Consider the following 24,367-nt stretch of genomic DNA (forward strand, 5'->3'; position numbering starts at 1 on the left):
CCAATGAGATTCGGTTGGTCCATTTGATTAAGCACCAAATTTAGGGATTTTTATAGTTCTGTGTAGATCATACGGGGTAGCTTCGCCGCCATAAGCTACGTATCAGTTTTCATTTATACTTCGGCGTTTTTGTTTTTGCCAACGTACAATTATAAATGCAGCGTGTAGCCCACAATAGCAGTGAAACAGCCGAAGAAGAAGAAACTTGCCCAGTAAGCCCAAAAATGAAGACGAAGCTTGTGTATGTTATTTGAGAAGACCAGCAGTGATGGAGGTATGTGGAAAGCGACAAAAATGCGATGATTGACAAAGAGGTAACCATAGCGCCGTTTTGCCGTCTTGCGTGGTTATCATTGCCAAAGTTTGAACATTGTTTCCCAGACTTCTCTAATACGTATCTTAAAACAGAGGACAAACAGCTTTTTATCACGTCTAAAGGAATACTTTGATTAAAAGACACTCAAACATTTTAAAGTGCCCATCTTATGACTGCTATTCCACAAGTTTAATAGGTGTATGAGTTCCATAAAACATGTTTCCTTGTAGGAAAAGATTCTTACCCATCTCTAGTAGTCTCTGTTTCAGTGCATTTCAGATTTCATTACATATTTATGAGCTGGTGCTCCTTTGGCCACACCCCACTACTAACGTCATGTGCGCATGCGCAATGTTATTGCGAGCAGTACAGACTATATTACTATTTTTATATATTATTATTAACGGTTTATGTATTGCCAACAGACAAATCAAGCAAAAAATATCAGTAATAAGTACACTCCAGGAGAAGAAACTCATGACACATAATGATTCGAGAGTAAATTGTCATGTAGCAGTCTCAACAATACACGCGTTTTCCCTGGACAATGCTAACATATTCCCGTTATAAATTTTTTTCAAATGCATTCTTTTCACAAATTACAGACATTAAGACCCGGCAGGGGATGTATACTGCTTGTGGACAGCATGCTAATTGCTAGAAGCTAGCGGGAGGTCCGCCGTATCTTGGGAAAGTGATAAGAGACTTGGGGGTACGTTAGGCTCGTTGGAAAAGCCGGGTCGGTAAGGCCCGGTCCTGGTTAGTTTGGCAAAACACTATTACTTAGTAAGTTCATGTAGAATAGTAAAACAAAGCAGTTAATTTTTTCTTTTTACTTTCGAAAAGTACGGTAGCTGGTCACTGGCTTTGCAGGAGAAACCACGCTGCAAACTAACTAGCATAGCAGTTAGCCACCTCGTCGTTTTCAATGGCAAATGACTGCAAAAACACACACACAAGTTCACCCACTCTACGTGCACCAATTTGTGGGTGGGATGACGTCAGTTTTCTAACACAGCTAACAATATCTATATAGCCTACTGTCTACAAACATTAACATAATATTAACGTTACTATACATCGTTTAAAAGGTATAACTTACGGGTTAAGCATCAGTGTATGGTCTCTGTTTTGAGATACAGATGCTCTAGCATCATAAATGTAGTATTTTGTGACAGAAGTCCAGATGACAACATGCAAAATATAAAAGTGACTTCTTACCTTTGTGTCGATATAATGAACGTGTATCGAATCCAGTCTGTTTCAGATGTGTGAATAATCCATGAAAACCATCCCATAAAATACATCCAATGACCATTTTTGTCCAAAAATGCGTATAATCCGTAAAATATAAATATATACTCTGTTGTTTACATCAGATTTCGCATGAACGTCTTGTAATAGAATATAATATACACTTTAGGTTCTAGTAAACACATAAACACGCATTAAAACTTTGTTTTTAAAAGTAGGTGGGAGTATAATACATAATATCCAAATAGAGCTGTTATTTCCGTGAGCCATGATAACAGTATAGAGGATATCAGCGAATTGACTGCTCTCTAGCTACCTGGTGGATGGAGACCTGGGTAGTGGGGTTGTGGGCAGGAAAATTCAAACAGAATGTGACGACAAGGCTAGTTACATCACAACAGAGCTGATTTTGAAACCGCGCAATCTGAGACTCAAGGCAGAGGACCTTCAGAAACCTGTATCTCACTCAAAACAGAATGGATGGATTTTTTTCCAAGTTTGTATGCGTGTGGAAGAACCAGAGACACAAAAGAACACTCGAAAACCCTGAAAAAGTGAGTTTTTTATAAGTTGGGCACTTTAAGATTGCTGTCTTTAAGAAGAATCAGCTCCTATGAACCATGCCACTCTAAAGATTCATAAGGCTGAAAAGGGATACGAAACAATCTCAAAATGTTTAGAGATCCATCAGTCGACACTTATACAAATTGTCTATAAATGGAGACAGTTTAATACTGTAGCTACCCTTCCTAGAAGTGGGAGCACAGCCAAGATGACTCTTAGGGCACAACGCAGAATACCCAATGAAGTGAAGAAGAACTCATGAACCGTACAGGATAATGTCAGGGTGGCTGCCTGCCAGTTGAAGCTCGGTAATAGCTGGTTGATGCAGCAGGCCAATAACCTTAAGCATCGAAGTAAATCCACCACAGACTGGCTTAAAAAACAAAATGTGCCATTTGGAGTGGCCTAGTCAAAGCCCAGACCTTAACCTTATAGAAATGACCTCAAGAGAGCGGTTCACACCAGACATCCTACAAATGAGTTGAAGCGGTTATGTAAAGGCGAATGGGCAAAAATTCCTTCTGAATGATGTGCAGGTCTGATTCAGAACTACTGAAAGCATTTGCTTGAAGTAATTGCTGCCAAATAAGGTTCAACAAGCAGTTAAATCAAAGGTTCACTTACTTTCCTCCAGCACTGTGAATGTTTAATGGTTGTTTTCAAAAAGACACAAGAAACTAGAATTATTTGTGTGTTGTCAGCTTAAGCAAATTGTGTTTGTCTATTGTTGTGACCTAGATGAGGATCAAATCACGTTTTATGGCAAATCAAAATATATCCTAGACTAGGCAGGGACAAAGAAGCAGACTTGAAACTTCAAGGCAGCGGTTTACGCACATGCCCATGCTCCACATTGAGGCATGGTGCTTATGTGGGTGATAAAAGGTTTGAAATATTTACGGATATAATTTCCTCTCTCTTTAATAACATTTGTCAGTCTATAATCTCAAACAAATAAAAAGAGACAAAAAGTTGAAAATGCAATTTAAAAGTTTTTCACCCTGAATGTTATCTCAGAGAAAAGACAAAACACTCACACTTATATTCACACTCATCACCGATCCGTCCACTAACTAGATATTTTCAATTATCCGTCTCAGACTTGAGTAGGAATGAAAGACGGCTCTCTTTATAAAGAATACAGAAACAGCTCTCAGCATTTCTCAAATGCAGAACCTGAAAGCCTATAAAGCATAACACTAATTGATGTGGTATGTATGTTTGTAAATATTAACGTATATATTGACACATTGATTTCAATCTTTGATATGATCTTACACAGTCAGTCAATATTAAATATATCAATATTTTTTTTTCTAGGGATGGGCCAATACAATACTTGAGATCGATATTAGGCTGATCCAGACTTTTTTTGCTGGATTGGGTATTCAGATTAGGGATGCTTAACGATTAATCGTTAGCAGAATAAAAGTTTTTGTTAACATCATATATGTGTGTGAACTGTGTATAATAACTTTGTATAAATAAATGTACACACATGCATGTATATGTTTTAGAAATGTTTACATGTGTATATAAATTTGTATATTTATGTATAATTTATATTATATAAAAATATAAATACTTAATATATACTTTTTTTTCTTAAAATTATACATGAATGTGTTCATATTTATATATATACATATTTATTATACACAGTTTACACAGATATGTGATGTAAACAAAAACTTTTATTCTGCTAACGATTAATCGCGATTAATTGTTTAGCATCCCTAATCCAGATTAACAGGGCTGATCCAAAGCCGATACTATCCGTTACTACTGTCATGCTATATAAAAGTCTGACTATTATAAAAGCAACATAAACATTTTTATACACTATATTCAAAGTCTTCCTAATATATTTAAAAGCTTTATGTGATAATCAAATGCATATGAAGATATTTAAGATCACAAAAACTGAATGGTGTAGTGCTCACGGAGTTAATGCACTGGAGTTGGATTGGATCAGGATCGGTTGATACTCAGAACTCAGGATGTGAAATTGGATCGGGATTGGTTGATACTCAGAACTCAGGTATCTAAATCGGATCGGGAACGGTAGATACTCAGAACCCAGGTATCGAAATCGGATCGGGAACGGCCAATACTTAGAGCTCAGGTACCGAAATCAGATCGGGAACGGACGATACTCAGAACTCAGGTATTGAAATCGGATCGGGATCAGCCGATACTCAGAACTCAGGTATCGAAATCGGATCGGTCAATACTCAGAACTCAGGTATTGAAATCGGATCGGGAACGGTCGATACTCAGAACTCACGTATCGAAATCGGATCGGGAACAGTCGACACTCAGAACCCAGGTATCGGATCGGGAACGACCGATACGCAGAACTCAGGTATCGAAATCGGATCGGGTACGGTCAATACTCAGAACTCAGGTATCGAATTCGGCTCGGGAACGGTCGATACTCAGAACTCAGGTATCGAAATCGGATCGGGATCAGTCGTTACTCAGAACTCAGGTATCGAAATCGGATCAGTCGATACTCAGAACTCTGGTATCAAAATCGGATCGGGATTGGCCGATACTCAGAACTCAGGTATCAAAATCAGATCTGTATGGAAAAAATAGTATCAACCCACACCTAATATTTTGACACAATGTTCTTTATGTTGAAAACACTAAATAAAAAAGACTTTAGCTGGGTTTTCACATTATATTGTACTCCTGTTTTTAACTTTAACCTGTTTAATATGTGCAGTATTGTACAGTACAGTAATTTGTGCTTTCACATCAATTCATCCATGGATCACACTGTATGGCACTTTGCTGTGTTGATATCTGCACATAAAAAACAGTGGGACTGTTAGATGAAGAGCAGAAGAGCTATTGCTCCACTCACAATATGCTCATCTACACTCAACAGTATCTTCAATCTTGCATGTAAAAAACACGCACACGACTCCATCTGTGAAATTAACCCTGAAACGAATGTAAACACATTGATTTCACAGGGTCAAGAGAAGGGCACATGAAGTGATGGCGGTTCATGCTTCTTCAAAGTGGTGAGAAATTCAGGTAATGGACTCTATACCATATTGAATCATTGAAGCCTTTACTTTAAATCAAACACACTTTCAAACTATCCATTATAATCATCAAGCTGAAAGAAAACAATTCCTATTAGAGCCTGGCCAACACGTACCAAATGATCAACTCAATCATAACCCATAACCTATAGCAAATAATAAAAGTCTCCAGTCATACTTTAATCGGCTGCAGCCTTACCTGAATCTGATCTAGGGCTGAACCTCCTTCAAAAACTACATTTCTATTTAAAATTTAAACTTCAATCTGAATCACAAACTGATTTTAAGAAAACACGATATTAAAGGTGCAGTGTGTAAATTTTAGCGGCATCTAGTGGTGAGGTTGCGAATTGCAACCAACGGCTCAGTCCACTGCTCACCCATTGCTTTTCAAACGCATAGAAAAGCTACGATAGCCACAGTGGCGGCTCGTGACTGCACTTCCGAGGATGCGCTAATTCATAATAAGTGTTCGGATTGTGACGTGTGTGGTTCCCTTTTTCAAAATATGTGTCATGCGTGTGGAGAGATCCTGTGTGCATCACGTGTTTTGTCAAAATAAGTGCCTGCTGGAGACGCGTCAAAACCGTTTATGATAAAAAAGAACGCTCACGTTCCCTAAATACACGCAAGACACTCCCTTAACAGTAAACTCTGATTACGCAGGAGATTATGAGAGTATCTGGCATACACAAGCATCTCCTTTCAATTTCAAGTTCAAGGCAGCAGGCACTTATTTTGGCATGACACGTGATGCACACACGATCTCTCAAAGCGCAAAACACATATTTTGAAATGACGAACCACACACATGACAAGCTACATACATGTTGTGACGAACTTCCCATTGTGTGCTTCAAAATAAAGAAGTCACCAGCCGCCACTGGATAGCTGCCACCGGAAAAAAAGTTTGTCCGTTAAGGGCTTCTGTAGAAACATGGCGACACAAAATGGCGACTTCCACGTAAGGGGACCCTCTGTGTACGTAGATAAAAACATCTCATTATAAGGCAATAAAACCTTAACAGTTCATTGTAAAAAGGTCTTTATACACCCCTGAAAATATAGCTTTGTATATTATTTTGAATTTCTGTCAAAAGATCCTTTTAAAAATCACACACTGCACCCAGTGTTTCCCATACGTTGATTTACTCGTGGCGCACCGCCACAGAATCAGCGCTGGCCGCCACAAATAGATAAAACTCGCATTTAAATAAAAAGGGGCTCATAACAAGACATTGATGAGAAGAGCAACAGCAGTAAGACTTCAATGTAAATGTATGGTGATTTATATACCAGCTGTAAACATACACGTACGTTTCGTAATTTCCTGTTATTTTGCGGGTTTCTTTTAAATATAAAAGCGCTTAAAGGGATACTTCAACGATTTAGCATTCAGCTTTGTATCTGTAGAAACCCGGCAGTATTACTGAATGACCATGTTTCCCTCCCTCATTCCCCCTGAGAGGAGAGATATCTGCATTTTGGTTCTGCAAAAAAGTCCTCCGGTGATGTAATATGACGATTTTTGCATCATCGGAGGACTTTTTTGCAGAACCAAAATGCAGATATCTGTCCTCTCAGGGAAAAATGATGGAGGGAAACATGGTCATTCAGTAATACTGCCGGGTTTCTACAGATACAAAGCTGAATGCTAAATCGGTGAAGTATCCCTTTAAGCATTTACTTGTATTCTAGGCGAAAAAATAAGTCAGTGGCAAGTCAGTTCCTGAATAACACGACACAAACTTTAAAAAGTCAAATTCACTTCTCAGAGGCACAGAAGTGTTCCTGAAACTGACGTTCTCCCTAAACTGAAATTAAACACAGTGTTTCGAGTTTTTCTCGCCTGTGTCATGTTGATATCAAGAAGCAACGTGCACATGACGACGAGAGAGGTGACCTGCTGCGCAATCGAGTTACCCCTCCCATTTCTGAATGTTTAACTGAGATTTCTAATCCCGTCCGAATTGACCATCAATATTACAGACGTCCTGTGGTAAAATTACATTACGCCATCTACAACCGTAAAACTAATCCCATCCGAATAGGGCTATAGTCTGCTCATTTTATGTCTGACAACAGAACTGATAATTGGTAAATAATAGCAATCAGTTGTGTTAAAATGCAATATAACGTGACAGATCAAAGAGTAGAAGTGAAACATATTTCAGGTGCCAACACTCGATCAAACCGGATCAAACGCAAACACGTGATGACGTCACATATATGCTAATTAGAGTGTGACGTCATCACCGCCACAAGTCTCTCAAAATCCTGTGGGAAACACTGCTGCACCTTTAAGGAAAAATATGATAGACAAACATTTTATATGATATGCAATACGATAAAGCTTTGTGCACACTGCAAGCCACTAGCAAACAACGCAATCTCATTCATTTCAATGAAAGCTTGCTGATTTCCAGTGACACAAGCAACAGTGGCCATTGTTGACATGAATAGGCGTGTCCAGCTACACGATAAAATTTAGAACAGTTCAAATTTATGCAAATGACTAAATGATTTTCAGAGGCGACAACCAATGAGAGCTGTGGAGTTCAAGTCATCTGTCTTTCATCATTTACTGAGAGGGCTGTTATTTTTTGTTTAAAGTTGTTATTAGGGTAACCAGAATTAGGAACGCCTCCTAACCGTGGGTTCACACCAGCCGCGTTTGAGGCGTCAAATTCATGTCTACCATGTCTAGTTTGCCACTTGAACATTTTGAGTTTACTCGGTTCATTCGACTGTGTGAAAGCCGTGCGTGAAATTCTAGTCATCAAGACATTCACGCGGAAATTTGCGTCATGGGACAAGCTTTTGCGACTACGCTCGCTTCTTGTAATCACATCACTACTAGAGCAACTCACGCGAACTAGATGCGCCAATGAGGCAGAATTGCATCTACTGCGCCGCGCTAAACGCCTCATTCGTGCCGCAAGAGCTCCAGACGCGCGTCAACACGTCTTTACATTGACTTAACATTAAAATCACTCACGCTTGATACCTCTACACTGTCAGATAAAAGGTACAAAGTTGTTCCTTTTTCTGTCGCTGGGGTGGAACCCTAAAAGTGAACTTTTTGTACCTTTATGGGTATAAAACACATTGAAATGTTGTACCTTATGGGGTACAATATTATAAACTAAGGACCAATTGTGTACCTTAAGGAACAATTTTGTACCAGTTAAATTTTAGGGGTACAAAACAGTTAACTGTACCTTTAAAGGTACAAAATAGATCCTTAGGGGCTGATCACACCAAAAGCGTTTGTGGCAGTTGCAGGCACCTTTTTTTGAATGATATTCTATGGGCAGGGAGCGTTTGCGCACTGTTTATGCGTGCCGAGCGCCTTGGGGTTTTGCCGCCAGCCGCAGCACACGCTTTTGAAGGAGCGCCCGACGTCATTCGCGTCTTTCCATTGTCCAATCGAATGAGGGGAGAGGCGGGCCTTACGTTGTGGTGAGGGAAGTTTACAGTTGCTTTGAAGAACCGGACTCCACTCGCTCACTCCCTCCTGTGTTTGTGCACCTCTCATCCTCAAACAAGGTCAGAGCAAGCGTCCTCTTTTATGACAGTTAACAGCAAAAGAGCACTCACGCATCAATAGTTGATTGACAAGACAGCTGACTCATTGGTTGCTTAGCAATATAAAAAGCCACGTCGCACTGCTCTTTTTAAAAAAAGGGAGTGCGTTGCATCTTGCGTTTCCAAGCGTTTAAAGCGCCTTTGGTGTGATTAGCCCCTTCAGGAACAATAATGCACTCCAAAAGGTACAACAGTGTATTATGTTAATTTACCTGTAAAGGTACAAAACGGTAGCTTAGGGTACCAGTCCAGCGCCAAAAAAGGTACAATTTTGTACCTTTATTTCTGATAGTGTACCGCGGCTGGTCTGAACGCAGCATAAGGGCGCGTGCACATCAAAGCTTTTTGAGCAGTGGTCGGTATATGTTTTAATTGTTTGCACTTGGAAACAGTGCTGAGCGCTGAGAGTTGAAAACTCAATTCAACTTTGGGTGAAAAGCTCAGCTTGTCAATGTCAGTTCTCACACAACTGTCCAATCACAGTGGAGGAAGGGGCGGGACAAATATCACAACAACCAACCGGCGTATCGTACATCGACTGATAAACAAAGCAGAAGTATCACAGCAACCAAAGCGCTCAGTCGGCGTCCGCTGGCTGTTTCAGCCGCACAAAAAGTTTTGGTGTGCACACCCCCTAATAGCTTTAAATTTGTAAAATCAGTTTGAACTATAATAAAGTCTATTTAAAAACTGAAAATTGTGTTATTAACATATATCTCTCAAATTCTTTCTGATCTTTTAAACATCGGGGTACAAGCATGCACTCGTGCACATGCAGCCACTTGCATACCAGTCTTTCATCAAACTTCTCGTTTGAGTATATACATCTTTTTGAAGTATTAAATGCAGTCCGTTACTGCATAATGCAAACCGTATCGATACACATATAACAGTTTTTCGTATTTCGTTAATTTTGATATATTGTGCTGGCCAACAATTTCTAATGCAATGCCAGCGCTTATGTCTATGTTCATGGCTAGAGCCAAGTTTAGTTATACAATATGTACTGACTCTAGTCTCTATTTTAACTTGTGTTTCTGGGTCATTGACAGTCACATGTAGGTCCCAACTAACATGATCTATTTGTATTCACGTGACTCAAACAATGAATTCAAGTGTGTATCTGCAGCGATACAACAAAACTATGCATTTTTTGGGCAATATTGAGGAAGATTCTGTCAGGTTAGACTGATAATACTTTACCATGACACTGTTTGACCTCAATCTTGTTTTTTTGGTAAAAATCAATACTCCAAAACCAAGAACAATTCATATGGCCTTACAAAACAAAACCATTCCTTGTAAAAAATAAAAGACAACATTTTAAATAACACACTGCAATGAATTAAATGCCAACTTATGTCTGAATCTCTTGCTTCTGGTGTTTTTCTAAGTATGGTTTAAACCATATTTGAAATCTCACATGCTTCTCCTCCTCAACAGTATCTGAAGAGATCAACACAACATCTCAAACTGTGCTTAGACAGATGACAAGATCTTGAAACTTGTAAACAAACGTCAGACATGTCATTTTAAATTAATTTCTCATTAAACACTTCAAAGACCAAATTATCTGAAATATGTAAATCTACATTCATTTTATACTCTTACTATATGTGAGATGACACAGAGAATCATCATAACCAATCAGAAGAACATTTAGCCATAGGAGTAAAAGGAGTGAAATGAACCTGACAGCCGTTTTTTCCGTAGCATCTGGACCATCTAAAGGAAGCTCATCGGCCAGGATCTCTTCTATTCTGTGTGGATCATCTGGAATATCGCTCTGAACTTTGACCTTTTCCTTTTTTCCGGTCCCAGCTGTGAGCGAGCTCCATAGTGCATTTTGAGACTTTGATCCTGGAAAGTACAAATAAAATTAAATAAATCAATGACGTAAGGTACATTCACACCAAGGATAATAGTGGAGTCCACACCAAAGCAATAACCATAAATACAAAGGATGATATCTTGTGTTCACTTTCAGAGCATATTTTTAGAAATCCATTCAGCCAATCAAAATTCACTGGAATTTAAAGATGCTGCACAAAGCAATCTTAAAATAAACACATTATTGACTGTTTAGTGAATGCTTATATTATTATAGTTACCTTTATAGTTATCATTATTGGTGTGAATGGGTGTCTAAAGGATAAACAATGAAACGTCACACCACTGATATTGCCTTCACGTGCTTTTGGAAATTTGGCAATTCCCACTTCCTAAGTCGTGATTACAAGCTTGTTGTGTTCAGGTGTTTTGTTGACGGAAAGAATGGAGGACACCAGGGTCTGGTTTTAAAAAGAAGGCTGAGCTAAAGCCAGGACTACCCTACTGAAAAATCCAGCATAGACCAGCATAAGCTGGTAGCTAGACCAGCTTAAAGGGATAGTTGACTTTAAAATGAAAATTCTGTCATCATTTACTCATCCTCATGTTGTTTTAAACCTGTATGAATTTCTTTTTTCTGATGAACACAAAAGAAGATATTTTGAGAAATTATGGTAAACACATAGTAAGTGACCATTGACTTCCATTGTAGGAAAATAAATATTTTGTAAGTATTGTGATAAATGACTAAGAAAATATTTTGATAAATGATTGTAAGCACACAAATTAAATTATATCATATTTTTATTCCTACTATGGAAGTCTACGGTCACTTACTGCTGTGTGTTTACCATCATTTCTCCAAATATCTTCTTTTGTGTTCATCAGAAAAAAGAAATTCATACAGGTTTAAAACAACATGAGGATGAGCAAAATTATGACAGAATTTTCATTTTAAGGTGAACTATCCCTTTAAAAAGTGACCAAAACACAGCTAGGCCAGCTTGCTACACCAGCAATACCAGCTAAAACCAAACTGGGAGACCAGCTAATACCAGTTTACTAGCTTATGCTGGTTTTAGCTGGATTTTTCAGTAGGGTAGGCCTGAATTAAGCCGATTAAGCATCTTTTGTTTACCTGCCTTAAAAAAAGACGTTACTGGTGTGTATAATAAGACAATTCAATGGCTAGGCTAAATTTTTAAGATCTGTCAGTGCAGGTTATTTTCAGTTGAGACAGTTTAAACGTGTGCCAAACATGCCTTAAGCCTCGCCTAAACATCTTAATTTAACTAAGGCCTAGTAGGCAAGGCAAGGCAAGGCAAGGCAAGTTTATTTGTATAGCACATTTCATACACAGAGGTCATTCAAAGTGCTTTACATAGAAATGAGAAAACAAAATATCAAAGATACGTGAATTTAAAATATCAATTAAAATAAAATAAATGTGATTTTAATAAAAAAAATTTAATTAGTACTGGTTTAAGCTAAGCCTTGAAACCGTGCCTCAATGTTTTAATTTGCACCATTAAAGGTGCAGTGTGTAAATTTTAGCGGCATCTAGTGGTGAAGTTGCGAATTGCAAACAACGGCTCAGTCCACTGCCCAACCCTCGCTTTTAAAATGCATGAAGTAGCTACGATAGCCACCACCAGACAAACATTTCATCATCAGAGACAACTTAGTAAAAATATTTGTCCATTAAGGGCTTCTGTAGAAACACGGTGGCACAAAATGGCGACCTCCATGTAGGAGGACCCTCCATGTATGTAGATAAAAATCTCATTCCAATTTTATAAAAACATAACGGTTCATTATAAAAGGTCTTTATACACCACTGATAGTATTATTTTTCATTTCTTTTAAGAGATCCTTCTAAAAATTACACACTGCGCCTTTAAGTTAAACAAGTTAGGAAAAGTTTGCAAAGTCTTTCAAATAAATTACTGCATGGCCGTAATATTTCATATTTAAAATAAAATTTGAAGTTCCCTGAATGACTAATTCGTTTTTTCAAAATGACTCATATTGGAATCTGAGGTTTATAAGTAAGTTTGGACAGTTAACGGTATAATTTAATGTAAAATGACGGAGATTGATCAGATTTAATTATAATCCCATTATTGAAAATCCTCTTAAGACATAGTGTTTTAGCAATTAATGAGACATTTGGGATATAAAGTGATGATTAGATGTAGTGTTAGCGATTTCTCTGATTTATTTCTGAAAGACAAAGTTTAAATTTACTTTGTTCTTTATGGCCTATTATTTTTGCTTGTTTTTCATAATAATATCTGGCAACATTGGGTGACCAGAACCTAAACAGACAGTTATCAAATAAGGCACATCATTCAGCACAGGCAGGTTATTGCTGACAATATACTACATTCAGTAAGACAACATCAGTATCATGATTGTATCTGTAAGAGTATTAAAGGTATAGCGGAAGATTTTTTATCCGGGTGGATCATCTAGTGTTTTGTGAACAATACATTTTATTCTGTTGTGCTGTGTCCAGCCGTTCTTTGCCTAGACAATGCATAGACGCCGATAAGTGCTTATTACTGCGATACGTTAACAAGTCCGCCATATTGGGTAAGGCAAGACTACTTAAAGTGAACAAGGATCTGTGTTTGGTGTGAATAAAAACACGTTTACATCTCTCAACATATTTCAGGGGGTCAACGTGACATTTTAGGCACAAGAATGCCACTTAGATTGAGATCATTTGATCTGTTTCTGTTGTACATTATCATGTAATTGATTAAATAGCCTTTGTTCAAATCGTTTTATTAGTATATATGTAGTTTGACATTATATAAATGAAAACATAAGATTAAAAAGTTTTTTGTAAACATCATCTTGGCATATTTTATTAGCTCATACCAATGCCATTATATTCATTCGTCTGTTTATGATCATTAATATCTATATTAAGTCGCTATATAGATGCATGTGGATTTGGTATATTAACTCTTGCTAAATTAACAGTATTGATGTTTTTATCTAAGAGCAGATGCTGCCATCTAGTGGAGCACCAGTGTAAAGAACTATGCAGGTCCATCTGCCATCTGCTTAGATTGTTGTTAGATGCTAAAACCTCACAGAATCAAAGCATCACACTGTCACAGTCATGTAAGATACGACTATCTGCTGAATAAATATATATGCATGCAAACAGACTACTACACTTTATTTCAAACCATCCCTCATTAATGATGAAACAAGGCTTTGGACAAACAAAATCCTGCTGGTGCAAAAGAAAATACTTACGTGCAAATCTTGCCAGTGGCCTGTTTGTTTCACCATCCTCATTAGCCACTAGAGAGAGAGAGAGAGAAAATCCAATATAATAATAGGTAGGCTCAGTTAAATGCATGACACAAAAAGCTTTTGCTGCTAATTTGTATGCATAATGTGAATATAATACACCAAGCTGGTAGATGTGTGAAGCATTGCTGTACCCTGACTTTAGCATCTGTGCTTTCATTTCATTAGTGTTAAAAATGAATCTTTGTCAGTAGGGGTCTAAGGATTGTAGTGTACTGCAAATCTCTTAAAAATGTAGAAAAAGACAGAGTAAGGCTTTTATAAAGGCTGATTCCACCACGCTAACAAAAAATGTCATTTTATTTCATTTTGTTACCGACACAAGTCCAATTTTATAACTGTTTTTATATTTTTTCTTTTGTGTACATTCTGTAAAAAAACAAAATCATTTGTTGTTTTGGAATACATGTCTGTTTTTGCACAACACTGTAAAATGCATTGGTAAGTTTGTATTAAGACCGACAAGACGCACGCACTCCCAACACTAAGACCCATTAAAAGTGATTCTCAGGTGCCAGGTGGAAGTGGTCATGCTCACGCTCCACTGGACCTAATTGACAACACGCCACACAGAACGAGCTTAAAGCGCACTGAACAAATGAGCGCTCATCCATGTAACCATGACGACGGGCAGATGTTTGAAAATGCCACAGGCGTTATGTTAAAATGTGAATATGAGCTTCCCTGCTGCGTTCTTGTATTGCTCAACTCATTGGCGAGTTTATAGACTTTTTTTCTCATTAACAAAGTGTTAAGTAGATAGACAAAACAGTAAATTTTTATTTGCTGTGAATAACATTGGCATGAGAAACTGTAACACTTCTGCTGTTAGACTCTGTCAGTCCGCTGTCCTTCCACATGAATGTGCACTTACCAGATGTTTAATAAGTGTGTCTAAGTATGAAATAATAAATAATTTAAGACAGAGTGATCAAGACCCTGACATGAAGTGTTTATTTTGCTCAGGAACATGAATGATTTGAGTTAATTGTTGAGTTATTATTGATTATTACACAAACTATTTTAACCAATCAGAATCAAACATTCAAGAGCGTGCCTGTTTCCATCACTTTGTGTATGTGTGAGATAAATAACAAATGAGATCTTTTGAATATCTTAAAGGGATAGTTCACCCGAAAATGACAATTTTGTCACTATTTACACTAGGGATGCATAACGATTAATCACGATTAATCTATAGCAGAATAAAAGTTTTTGTTTACATCATATATGTGTGTGAACTCTGTATAATAATTATGTATATATAAATATGCACACATGCATCTATAATTTTAAGAAAAAATATATATTTACATATTAAGTAGTTTTATATATATGTATATATAAATATATAAATTATAAATATACAAATGTTTATACACATGTTAACATTTCTTAAATATATACATGCATGTTTGTGTCTATACAAAGTTATTATACACAGCTCATACACATATATGATGTAAACAAAATTTATTCTGCTATAGATTATTCACGATTAATCGTTATGCTTTCCTAATTTACATTTTTTTGTTCTTTAGAACCCAAATGCAGATTTTTTTGTTAAAAAGTGTTGCCTCTCTTTCAATGCACATGTGTCTGAACTGTTGTTTAGTCAGTTTAAGTCAGAGTTCAGAGTCAGTTTTCTTTTAATTAATGTGTAACAATTTAAAACAACAGCAATATCCGGTTCCAACACTTTTGGTTCCTTTTGAAACTTCAAGGGTTTTCTGTTTATTCTTTGAGTGAATGGGGACCACCTGGGTCACCATCCACTCCCATAGTAACCAGAAAACCCAGAACAAAATCTGAGTTTGCATTCGGAAAACAAAGAAAGACATTGGGGGTTCAAATGACATGCGGGTGAGAAAATAATGCCAAAGTTTTTGGGTGAACTCCCTTAAATTTCTCCTTTAGACAGTAGGCATGGGCCGGTTTAAGATTCTGGCGATATGATAACCTTACGAAAAATTTCCACGGTTTCACGGTGTTGTGGTATTGCCATTGCAACACAAAAATGTGATATTTTTAAATGCCAGGCAAAAATAAAGCCTTTAAATTATAATATGCTTTCAAAAATATATAATATTTTTGTAATGTATATTAAATGTAAACTTGAAATCAATTACAATACTGAATGATTTAATGAATTTAGTAAAAACACAGCTCATACCTTGGAAACTATATCACAGAACATTTTAGTGGTTTTGAAACCTTGACTGTTTAAAACCTCGGTATACCTTAAAACCGGTAACCAGCCCATGCCTAATAGACAGCAATATGAAACTGGGTGTTAATGGACAAGAAATGGAAACCTGTCTTAAGATTTGTCAATATAGCAAAAATTGCAATCTAAAGTCACAGTTCTTCCAAATGACTGAGTTTTAATATCTAGATTGATTTGAAATGTGATTGTACTGTATCAACAACCGTTGCATTTACATTTTTTCCTCTAATAGATGTTGGCAATCATAGTGATGATGACATAAGAAAAATATTAAATGGAAAGAAACTTAATAAATTTCCTGAGCTATAAATTAAAATGATAAAGTTTGGTTTGATGTACAAGAATATTTTACAAGTTTGCTAATTTATAAGAATTTGAATCAAGTAAATCGCAAAAATACGTATGATTATTATAAAAAACAATAATCAAACCCCACCCCTAACCACAACGTTACAAAATGTGGTTAAATACGAATTGACTACCTTATGTGTAAGAACTGTCATGATATTGTGTTGAGTCAGGAGATTTTTACTCTGGTTCACTCGTAAAAATGGTTGTGTTAACATAAGACATATCTCTGCGTTATTATTGGAACAACACATTTTGTGTTACTTTGAACAAACCAGGCGTTATCCCTTTAATTTATTTCAATACAAAATGACACACAATGTATTAAATAGCATTATAATGAACACATCCTCTTCTTGTTACTTTGAACAAACCTTGCGTTATCCCTTTAATTTATTTCATCACAAAATGACACACAATGTATTAAATAGCATTATAATGAACACATCCTCTTCTTAAGAGTGTTGCAAAACTTGCTTTATAGAGTTGTTGTGATACTTAATAGTACCCATTTTTTACTTTTTGTTTAAAAATGACTGTACCTGTAGAATGCCAAGTGTGACTACCAAAAAATTGTTAAATCTAAAAAAACACGCTTTTAAACAAAATCATATTCTGAAAAACTTGTAATAATTAGCAGATTTTGGTTTCTTACCAATAGTGAAGCTGAATCCATCGATGCTAAAAGTAGCACTTCTGCCCTTGGTAAAGCCCTTTTTTCTCGAGTCTGTTTCCATTTTCTTTTCGTACAGTATTTTGTATTTCTCCTTTAAATTCGAAACATTCAAAGCTGTTGCTGAGAGAATCCCAAAGTGTGCATGTGAAGTTAAGTACTCAATGTGTCGTTCGCTTCTCGTCCTTTTGTTTGTCTGTCAGAGAAAGCAGATCTGACCTCTTCTCCCAGTACAGTAATATCACACGAGACACACTATTTTCTCTCTTGCCATCATTCTCAACCCCTGGCGCCGTCTCATTATTTTCTCCCGTGAATGTGAGTCCCCTCTCAGCAGAGCACTTACAGTAGTGTACCGATGCATAACATAACACACAGTGCCCCTCTCATCCACACTACAAATCTGCTGTGTCTGTTCAATGTTCTGTTGTGATGTTCCAATGTGCTTGCGTGATTTTATCATCTAGATGTAATCTAAATTACTGATGATGTTTTAACACATTCCCAGAATTGTCAGTCGGGGCCAAGGCTGTGAGATTTCCTTGATGCATTTCTTTTAGGCATCATGAATCACTCATTTCTTTTTTTTAAAATGGAAAACTGTAGGGATGAATAGACTGATGGAGGCAGAAATGAAGCTATTATGATGAAATAATACGCTACAGATTTGAAGCTTTGATCTTTCTGTCTCTCTCTCTCTCTCTCTCCACATACGTACAAACACAGAAAGGAGGGAGGCCTTAAACCCCTGCGGATACTGTGACAGTTTAATATGTGACTGTCTTACATGTGAGCAAAAGATTGGAGTGCAGTATATATTCGGATCGCTCTCACTTCACTATCTTCATTGCAAACATAAACATAGAATAGAATAGAACAGATATAGATATAGACATAAAACAGAATAGAATAAAAAATAGAATAGACATAGAACAGAATAGATTAGAAATAGAACAGAACAAAATAGACATAGAACAGAAAAGAGTAACATAGAATAGAATAGAATAGAATAGAATAGAATAGAATAGAATAGAATAGAATAGAATAGACATAGAACAGTACAGAACAGACATAGAGTAGAATATAGAATAGAATAGACATACTGTAGAACAGAACAAAATAGACATAGAACAGTACAGAACAGACATAGAGTAGAATATAGAATAGAATAGACATCTAATAGACATAGAACAAAAATAGGATTAAATAGAATAGAATAGAATAGACATGAATTTAAAACAGAATAGATTAGAATATAGAATAGAATAAACATAGAACTGAATAGAATAGAATAGAATAGAATAGAATAGAATAGAATAGAATAGAATAGAATAGACATAAAACAGAACAGAACTGACATGGAATAGAATAGAATTGGCATAGACATAGAACAGAATAAAACAGAACAGAATAGAAACAGACATACTGTAGAACAGAACAGAATAGACATAGAACAGTACAGAACTGGCATAAAATAGAATAAAATAGATTAAAATAGAAGAGAATTGACAAATAATAAATAGAATAGAATAAAATAGAACCGACATAAAATAGAATAGAATTTACATAGATATAAAACAGAATAGACTATAGAATATACATAGAACAAAATAGAATAGACATAGAACAGAACAGACATAGAATAGAATATAGAATAGAAATCGAATAGACATAGAACAGACTAGAATAGACATAGAACAAAACAGAACTGACATAGAATAGAATAAAATAGAATTGACATAGAATAGAAATAGCATAGAAATAGGCATAGAAATAGACATGGAACAGAATAGAATAGACATAGAATAGAATAGAATCAAATTGAAGAAAATTGACACAGAACAGAATAGATAAGAATAGAATATAACTCACATAGAATAGAAATGAGATAGATATAAAGCAGAATAGAATATAGAATAGAGATAGAACATAACTAACATAGAATAGAAAAGACATACAATAGAATAAAATAGACATAGAATAGAACCAACATAAAATAGAATACATAGATATAAACAGAATAGAATATACAATAGTAATCAAATAGACATAGAACAGAATAGATATAAACAGAATAGAATATACAATAGTAATCAAATAGACATAGAACACAACAGACATAGAATAGAATATAGAATAGAAATCGAATAGACATAGAACAGACTAGAATAGACATAGAACAGAACAGAACTGACATAGAATAGAATAAAATAGAATTGACATAGAATAGAAATAGCATAGAAATAGACATAGAACAGAATAGAATAGACATAGAATAGAATACAATTGACACAGAATAGAACAGAACAGAATAGATTAGAATAGAATAAAACTCACATAGAATAGAATTGAGATAGATATAAAGCAGAATAGAATATATAATAGAGATAGAACAGAACTGACATAGAATAGAATAGAATAGAATAGAATAGAATAGAATAGATGTACAATAGAATAAAATGGACAAAGAATAGAATAAAATTTACATAGACATAGAACAGAATAGAATAGAATAGAAATAGAATTGACATAGAATAGAAATAGCATAGAAATAGACCTAGAACAGAATAGAATAGACATAGAATATAATAGAATAAAATTAAAGAAAATTGACACATAATAGAACAGAACAGAATAGAATAGAATATAACTCACATAGAATAGAATTGAGATAGATATAAAGCAGAATAGAATATAGAATAGAGATAGAACAGAACTGACATAGAATAGAAAAGACATACAATAGAATAAAATAGACATAGAATAGAATAGAATAGAATAAAATAGAATAGAATAGAATAAACATTTATGTATGCCAGGGTGAACCCTCCTAAAACAACTCAAGGGGTCCTTGGTATGGTGTTGTGGCTCAAATCTTGCATAGATGAAACTCACATCAGTGTCTGTTATTAATAACATATGTGACAGGCATGCAATAAATCATAAACCAATTTAATGGATGATGATCTGATCTGTCTTACACGGGTCCTTTTTCAAAGATGCTTAATGAGTATTAAATCATAAAAAAGTTCCTGTGGTTGTTTGCGTGGTTTCCCGCAAGGTCGGCTCATGTATGGTGTCATATTGTGAATGTTGGTCACTAGGCAACCAGCCAAGGCTTTTTTCATTGTAGAGATCCTGGGGTTAATGTGTGGATAATGAAACGCACAGAAAAAAGTGGTGCTGTTTTGTGTGGACAAAAATATTCAGATAATAAGTAAGACATTTTGTAAAAAATATATAATTAAATCCCAACACTACATACAATGTACATAGCAGACACATGATGGACAGGATTTGAATCTTTTTTTTAATCCAACTATTTGTCGGATGTAAAGTGGTTATTATAGTGGTAAAGTGTTTACTAAAATTTTGCTAAATGGTTGTGTATTCATTCTTAATAAAAGGAAAATGCTGGGATGTTTCAACCCATGGTTGGGTAAAATATGGACAAATGCAACTGTTGCTATGACCTGTGTTGGATTGCTGTAACTAAAATATGTTTAAATTTAATTTGAAGGATTGATTGCGTTGGTCCATCCTTGATCCAACAAAGGGTTGAAATAATCAAGAATTTTTTAGAGTACTGGAACGTTACTGGAATGTTGTTTATACGATGAATGATTTGATCAATAATTTAATTTATTGAAGTAATTTAAGCAATTTCAACTACTTTATACGTTATATGAGATTCAACTTGATTGTAAGTTTAATATAAAACTTAAAGCGGAATTGAACCCTAGAAAATTTATCCTGTTATCAGGGGTAATTTATGTCCATTTTGCATTTTTCATGAGAATTTTTTTTTTATTTGCACGATTTCGATTATTAAACCTATAGTGTGTTGAAGTGGAATTTTCATAACGGTCTTTCATGGACTCAATTAACCAGAATGCACTGCGCAAAACTCATTAACTCCACCCACTGACAGATGCAGTCTTCAGGCTTGTTCGACTTCATGCGGTGCCGCAAGAACCGTCAGCCGGATGACGTCAAGGTTCCGCGAGAGCGACTTAAAAGCAAACTCGTACGTATGATTTCGCGAATCGCTCTCGCAGTACTTTGACGTCATCCGGCTGTCGATTCTTGCGGCGCCGCATGAAGTTAAACAAGCCTAATAACTTCTTTTACCGCTCAACCTGCTCTCAAATCAACTCAAGTCAACTTGAAGTTAGCCGGCAAACGAACCTAACCAAAGAGTTACTCCGCTTTAACCGTCTCTGAAGGGGAAATCACCAAAACCCTCGATAAAAGATAACTAGAACCTGTGCAGTATGTGGATGTAAGGACAACAAATTCAGGCCACTGGGACTTTTAATTGTTTACATCAACGTGACCATCAGCTGACACAGCACTAATAGATTACTCAAATATTTGAATATGCAGCCAGCACTTTCGTCAGGGAGATTTTGAGTACTTTTTTTTAGCCCAGTTTTTCCGTAGACTCAGGTAATGTAAAATGGTAAAAATATCTAAAACCTAATTTGGCTTTCATCCTGTGCAGCTGTCAATCAAAGTTGTTGTTATAATGTTGTTTTAGGGTGGACTTCCGCTTTAAATATAAAAGTATGTTTAATACACTGGGAATTAAACGTGGTTATCTTCAAGAGATGAACCCAACCTATTGTTGTAGGTTGTTAATTAATCTGCTAGGTGGTTTTAATGCAAAATGCTGGGTTGTTTTAAACAATTGTTGAGTCAAATATAAATATTTTTCGGGTTAAATTAACCCAATGTCCCTTTTTTTGACCCAACCCTGGATTGAAAATAACTTAGCATATTTAGAGTGTGTTGTCTGCAATATCTTCAAGTGATTTGAAATGACTTTAAAGAGCACCTATTTCATTGCTAAAAAGCTATGTTATTGTGTATTTGGTATAATACGTGTTTGCGTGGTTTATAATAAATAAAACGCATTATTTTCCACATACCATACATTTTCGTAGCTCCAGATTTCCCTTTTTCCATTTGAAAAGCGTTGTGTCCCTGATTGGCCATCTAATCTGTACGTTGTGATTGGCCTGAATACCTATGACATCAGTAGGAAGTGTGACGCTCCTTACCATGTTTGAAAGATTCACTCACAATGCAATGCTAACAGTTTACTTAAAGAGTTAACTTACAAGCTGTGAGACAAAGCAGGAGGACTTATAATAATGTTAGTCTTGTCCACTTCAGTAGGCCCACAGTAGTAAACTGTTGCCTACAATCTGTGTGTTTGTTGTAGTCCAAGAAAAGAGATTTACGTTGGAGACAATAACTCGCGTCATTGTTTACTTTGGGGTTTGTACCTTTTGCATATCGTTAACATGTACTAATACACACTTACACACCAAATGAAATTTAAAAACGAGTGAATGAATCGAACAATGGGTGCTCTTTAAAAGATTGCACTAAAACAAATTTTATTTAAGCTTTTTAAAGGGGCAATAAGTAGGATTTTAAGTGTTTAATTAATCAAAATCAATGTCTTTATTCATAAATATGTCCTCAATGGTGTCAAATGACCTCTGCCAGTGATCTGACTTTCTTTGTAAGCTTAGAATTTCTCCCTTTTTACTTACATTGAACTGTAAGTCCAAAGAGGCTTCCATGTCGTTCCGCCGTATTGATAAACTATAATAGCAGACAGGGACAAAAAGCACTAGCTTACCAACGCATTTCCACAATGTGTTTTCATTCAGAACACGTGAACCAGCTGAAACAGACAAGGAGATCAGCGATTACATAACGGCTACCGTAGTTGCAACACGCATTTGGAAAGGCGAGGCGCTAGAGAGCACTGTTCGTTTAAATGCAAATGCAATTTCACCACTAGAGTGAGGTAAATCCTACTTATTGCCCCTTTAAATGTACTATTTTCACACATTGATAATGATATTGTACTAAATATTTAAAGAAATGGTCTTTAGTACATAAGACAAACTTAAGAACATCTAAGTGTACTCAACTGTGGGTTTAAGCTTTTAAGCTTGAATAGATGGGACTTTATTTACACTTTGTGTGAATATCTGCCACTGTTTAATTACATATAAGAAGATACTGCAATATTGTTAAAACATTGTGGCATTGTAAAATAAAACGATTTTGTGTTTAGCTGCAGAAAGTATGTCCCATACATCTGAGCTGACATGAGGATGAGTAAATTATAAGAGGATTTTCTATTTTGTGTGTAATTGGGTTCCTTATGAATTTTCCCGAAGTGACCAGAAGAGGTCAATAAAACATCCTTAATATTTGCTGTACATCAACCTCTCTCTCTCTCTCTCTCTCTCTCTCTCTCTCTCTCTCTCTCTCTCTCTCTCTCTCTCTCTCTCTCTCTCTCTCTCTCTCTCGTTAACAGCATGATCTAATGACGTGACAGTGATTTTTATAGTATTATACATTAGAGCATAAATGAGTTCCTTAGAGTGAACATCATCGAGACAGCACAAGCTCAAGGGAATGAGCCGTCCCCATCCCTGTTACCATAGCGACGGACAGAGCGTGTCCTCCCGCCATTCCCTGCACGCGCTCATTACAGAGGTGACGTCAGAAAAAGCGGAAATGTCTTATACTGTACATTAAAACCATCCTTTTTTTAAAGCTAATTCACGCTTCGTCAACAATAGCCTATAATGAGTTAAGCTTAAAATAAAAGATCATTTTATCTTTCTGATACCATTGATAGCAATAACATGATTAACAGGACAGTTAACAGGACGTATTCATAAAAGCATGAACAAGAATTCAATATAGGCTGATCTAAATAGATCATCGAAGCAGGGATGCAATATTTAACAATGGTCAATAAAGTGGGCACATCATTGATCTGCAGTATAACAATAAACTTTTTTTCTAAGCTCTACTGTTACAAGTTAGGCACGATTTCTGTAGATCTACTTTATCTGTTCACTAACCCTTAAATATTCATTGCAATTGTCTGTCCTGATCCCAGAAAAAATGGGATTAAAGCTGTCACTGGGACGGTACCCTTTTAGAAGGTACATATTAAAAGATTTTAATGCCCTAGTGATAGGTCTTGCGTCATATTTTCTGAATGCGTCAAGACAACACAGCTTCTGGTAAGTATAATTAACAGCACATTCATAAATCTAAACTTTTCCTTTGTTTTGATCTGACCGTCAGTGACTGTGTTGGCTGGTGTCTCCCTGCCTGTGGCTCTCTAGAGATGCAAC

At 36.0% G+C, this 24,367-nt stretch overlaps 1 protein-coding gene across 2 annotated transcripts in view; it reads right to left on the bottom strand.

Annotated features, from left to right (window-relative positions):
* Positions 1-24,367, bottom strand: part of pde1cb (phosphodiesterase 1C, calmodulin-dependent b) — a 121,955-nt gene that overhangs the window by 89,734 nt on the left and 7,854 nt on the right. Inside the window, exons 1-3 of one of the 2 annotated variants that reach the window (XM_065276706.1) lie at positions 17,172-17,548; positions 13,885-13,932; positions 10,473-10,641 (exon numbers count right to left, since the gene is read on the bottom strand). In XM_065276706.1, the coding sequence (XP_065132778.1) occupies positions 10,473-10,641; positions 13,885-13,932; positions 17,172-17,253 (299 nt within the window). In that variant the 5' untranslated portion in view covers positions 17,254-17,548. Of the gene's footprint in view, positions 1-10,472; positions 10,642-13,884; positions 13,933-17,171; positions 17,549-24,367 lie in introns of those variants that run through there. The other variant, XM_065276705.1, reaches the window with a different exon arrangement.

The sequence above is a fragment of the Paramisgurnus dabryanus genome, chromosome 6 (genome assembly GCF_030506205.2).
Source record: "Paramisgurnus dabryanus chromosome 6, PD_genome_1.1, whole genome shotgun sequence".
Classification (NCBI taxonomy): domain Eukaryota; kingdom Metazoa; phylum Chordata; class Actinopteri; order Cypriniformes; family Cobitidae; genus Paramisgurnus; species Paramisgurnus dabryanus.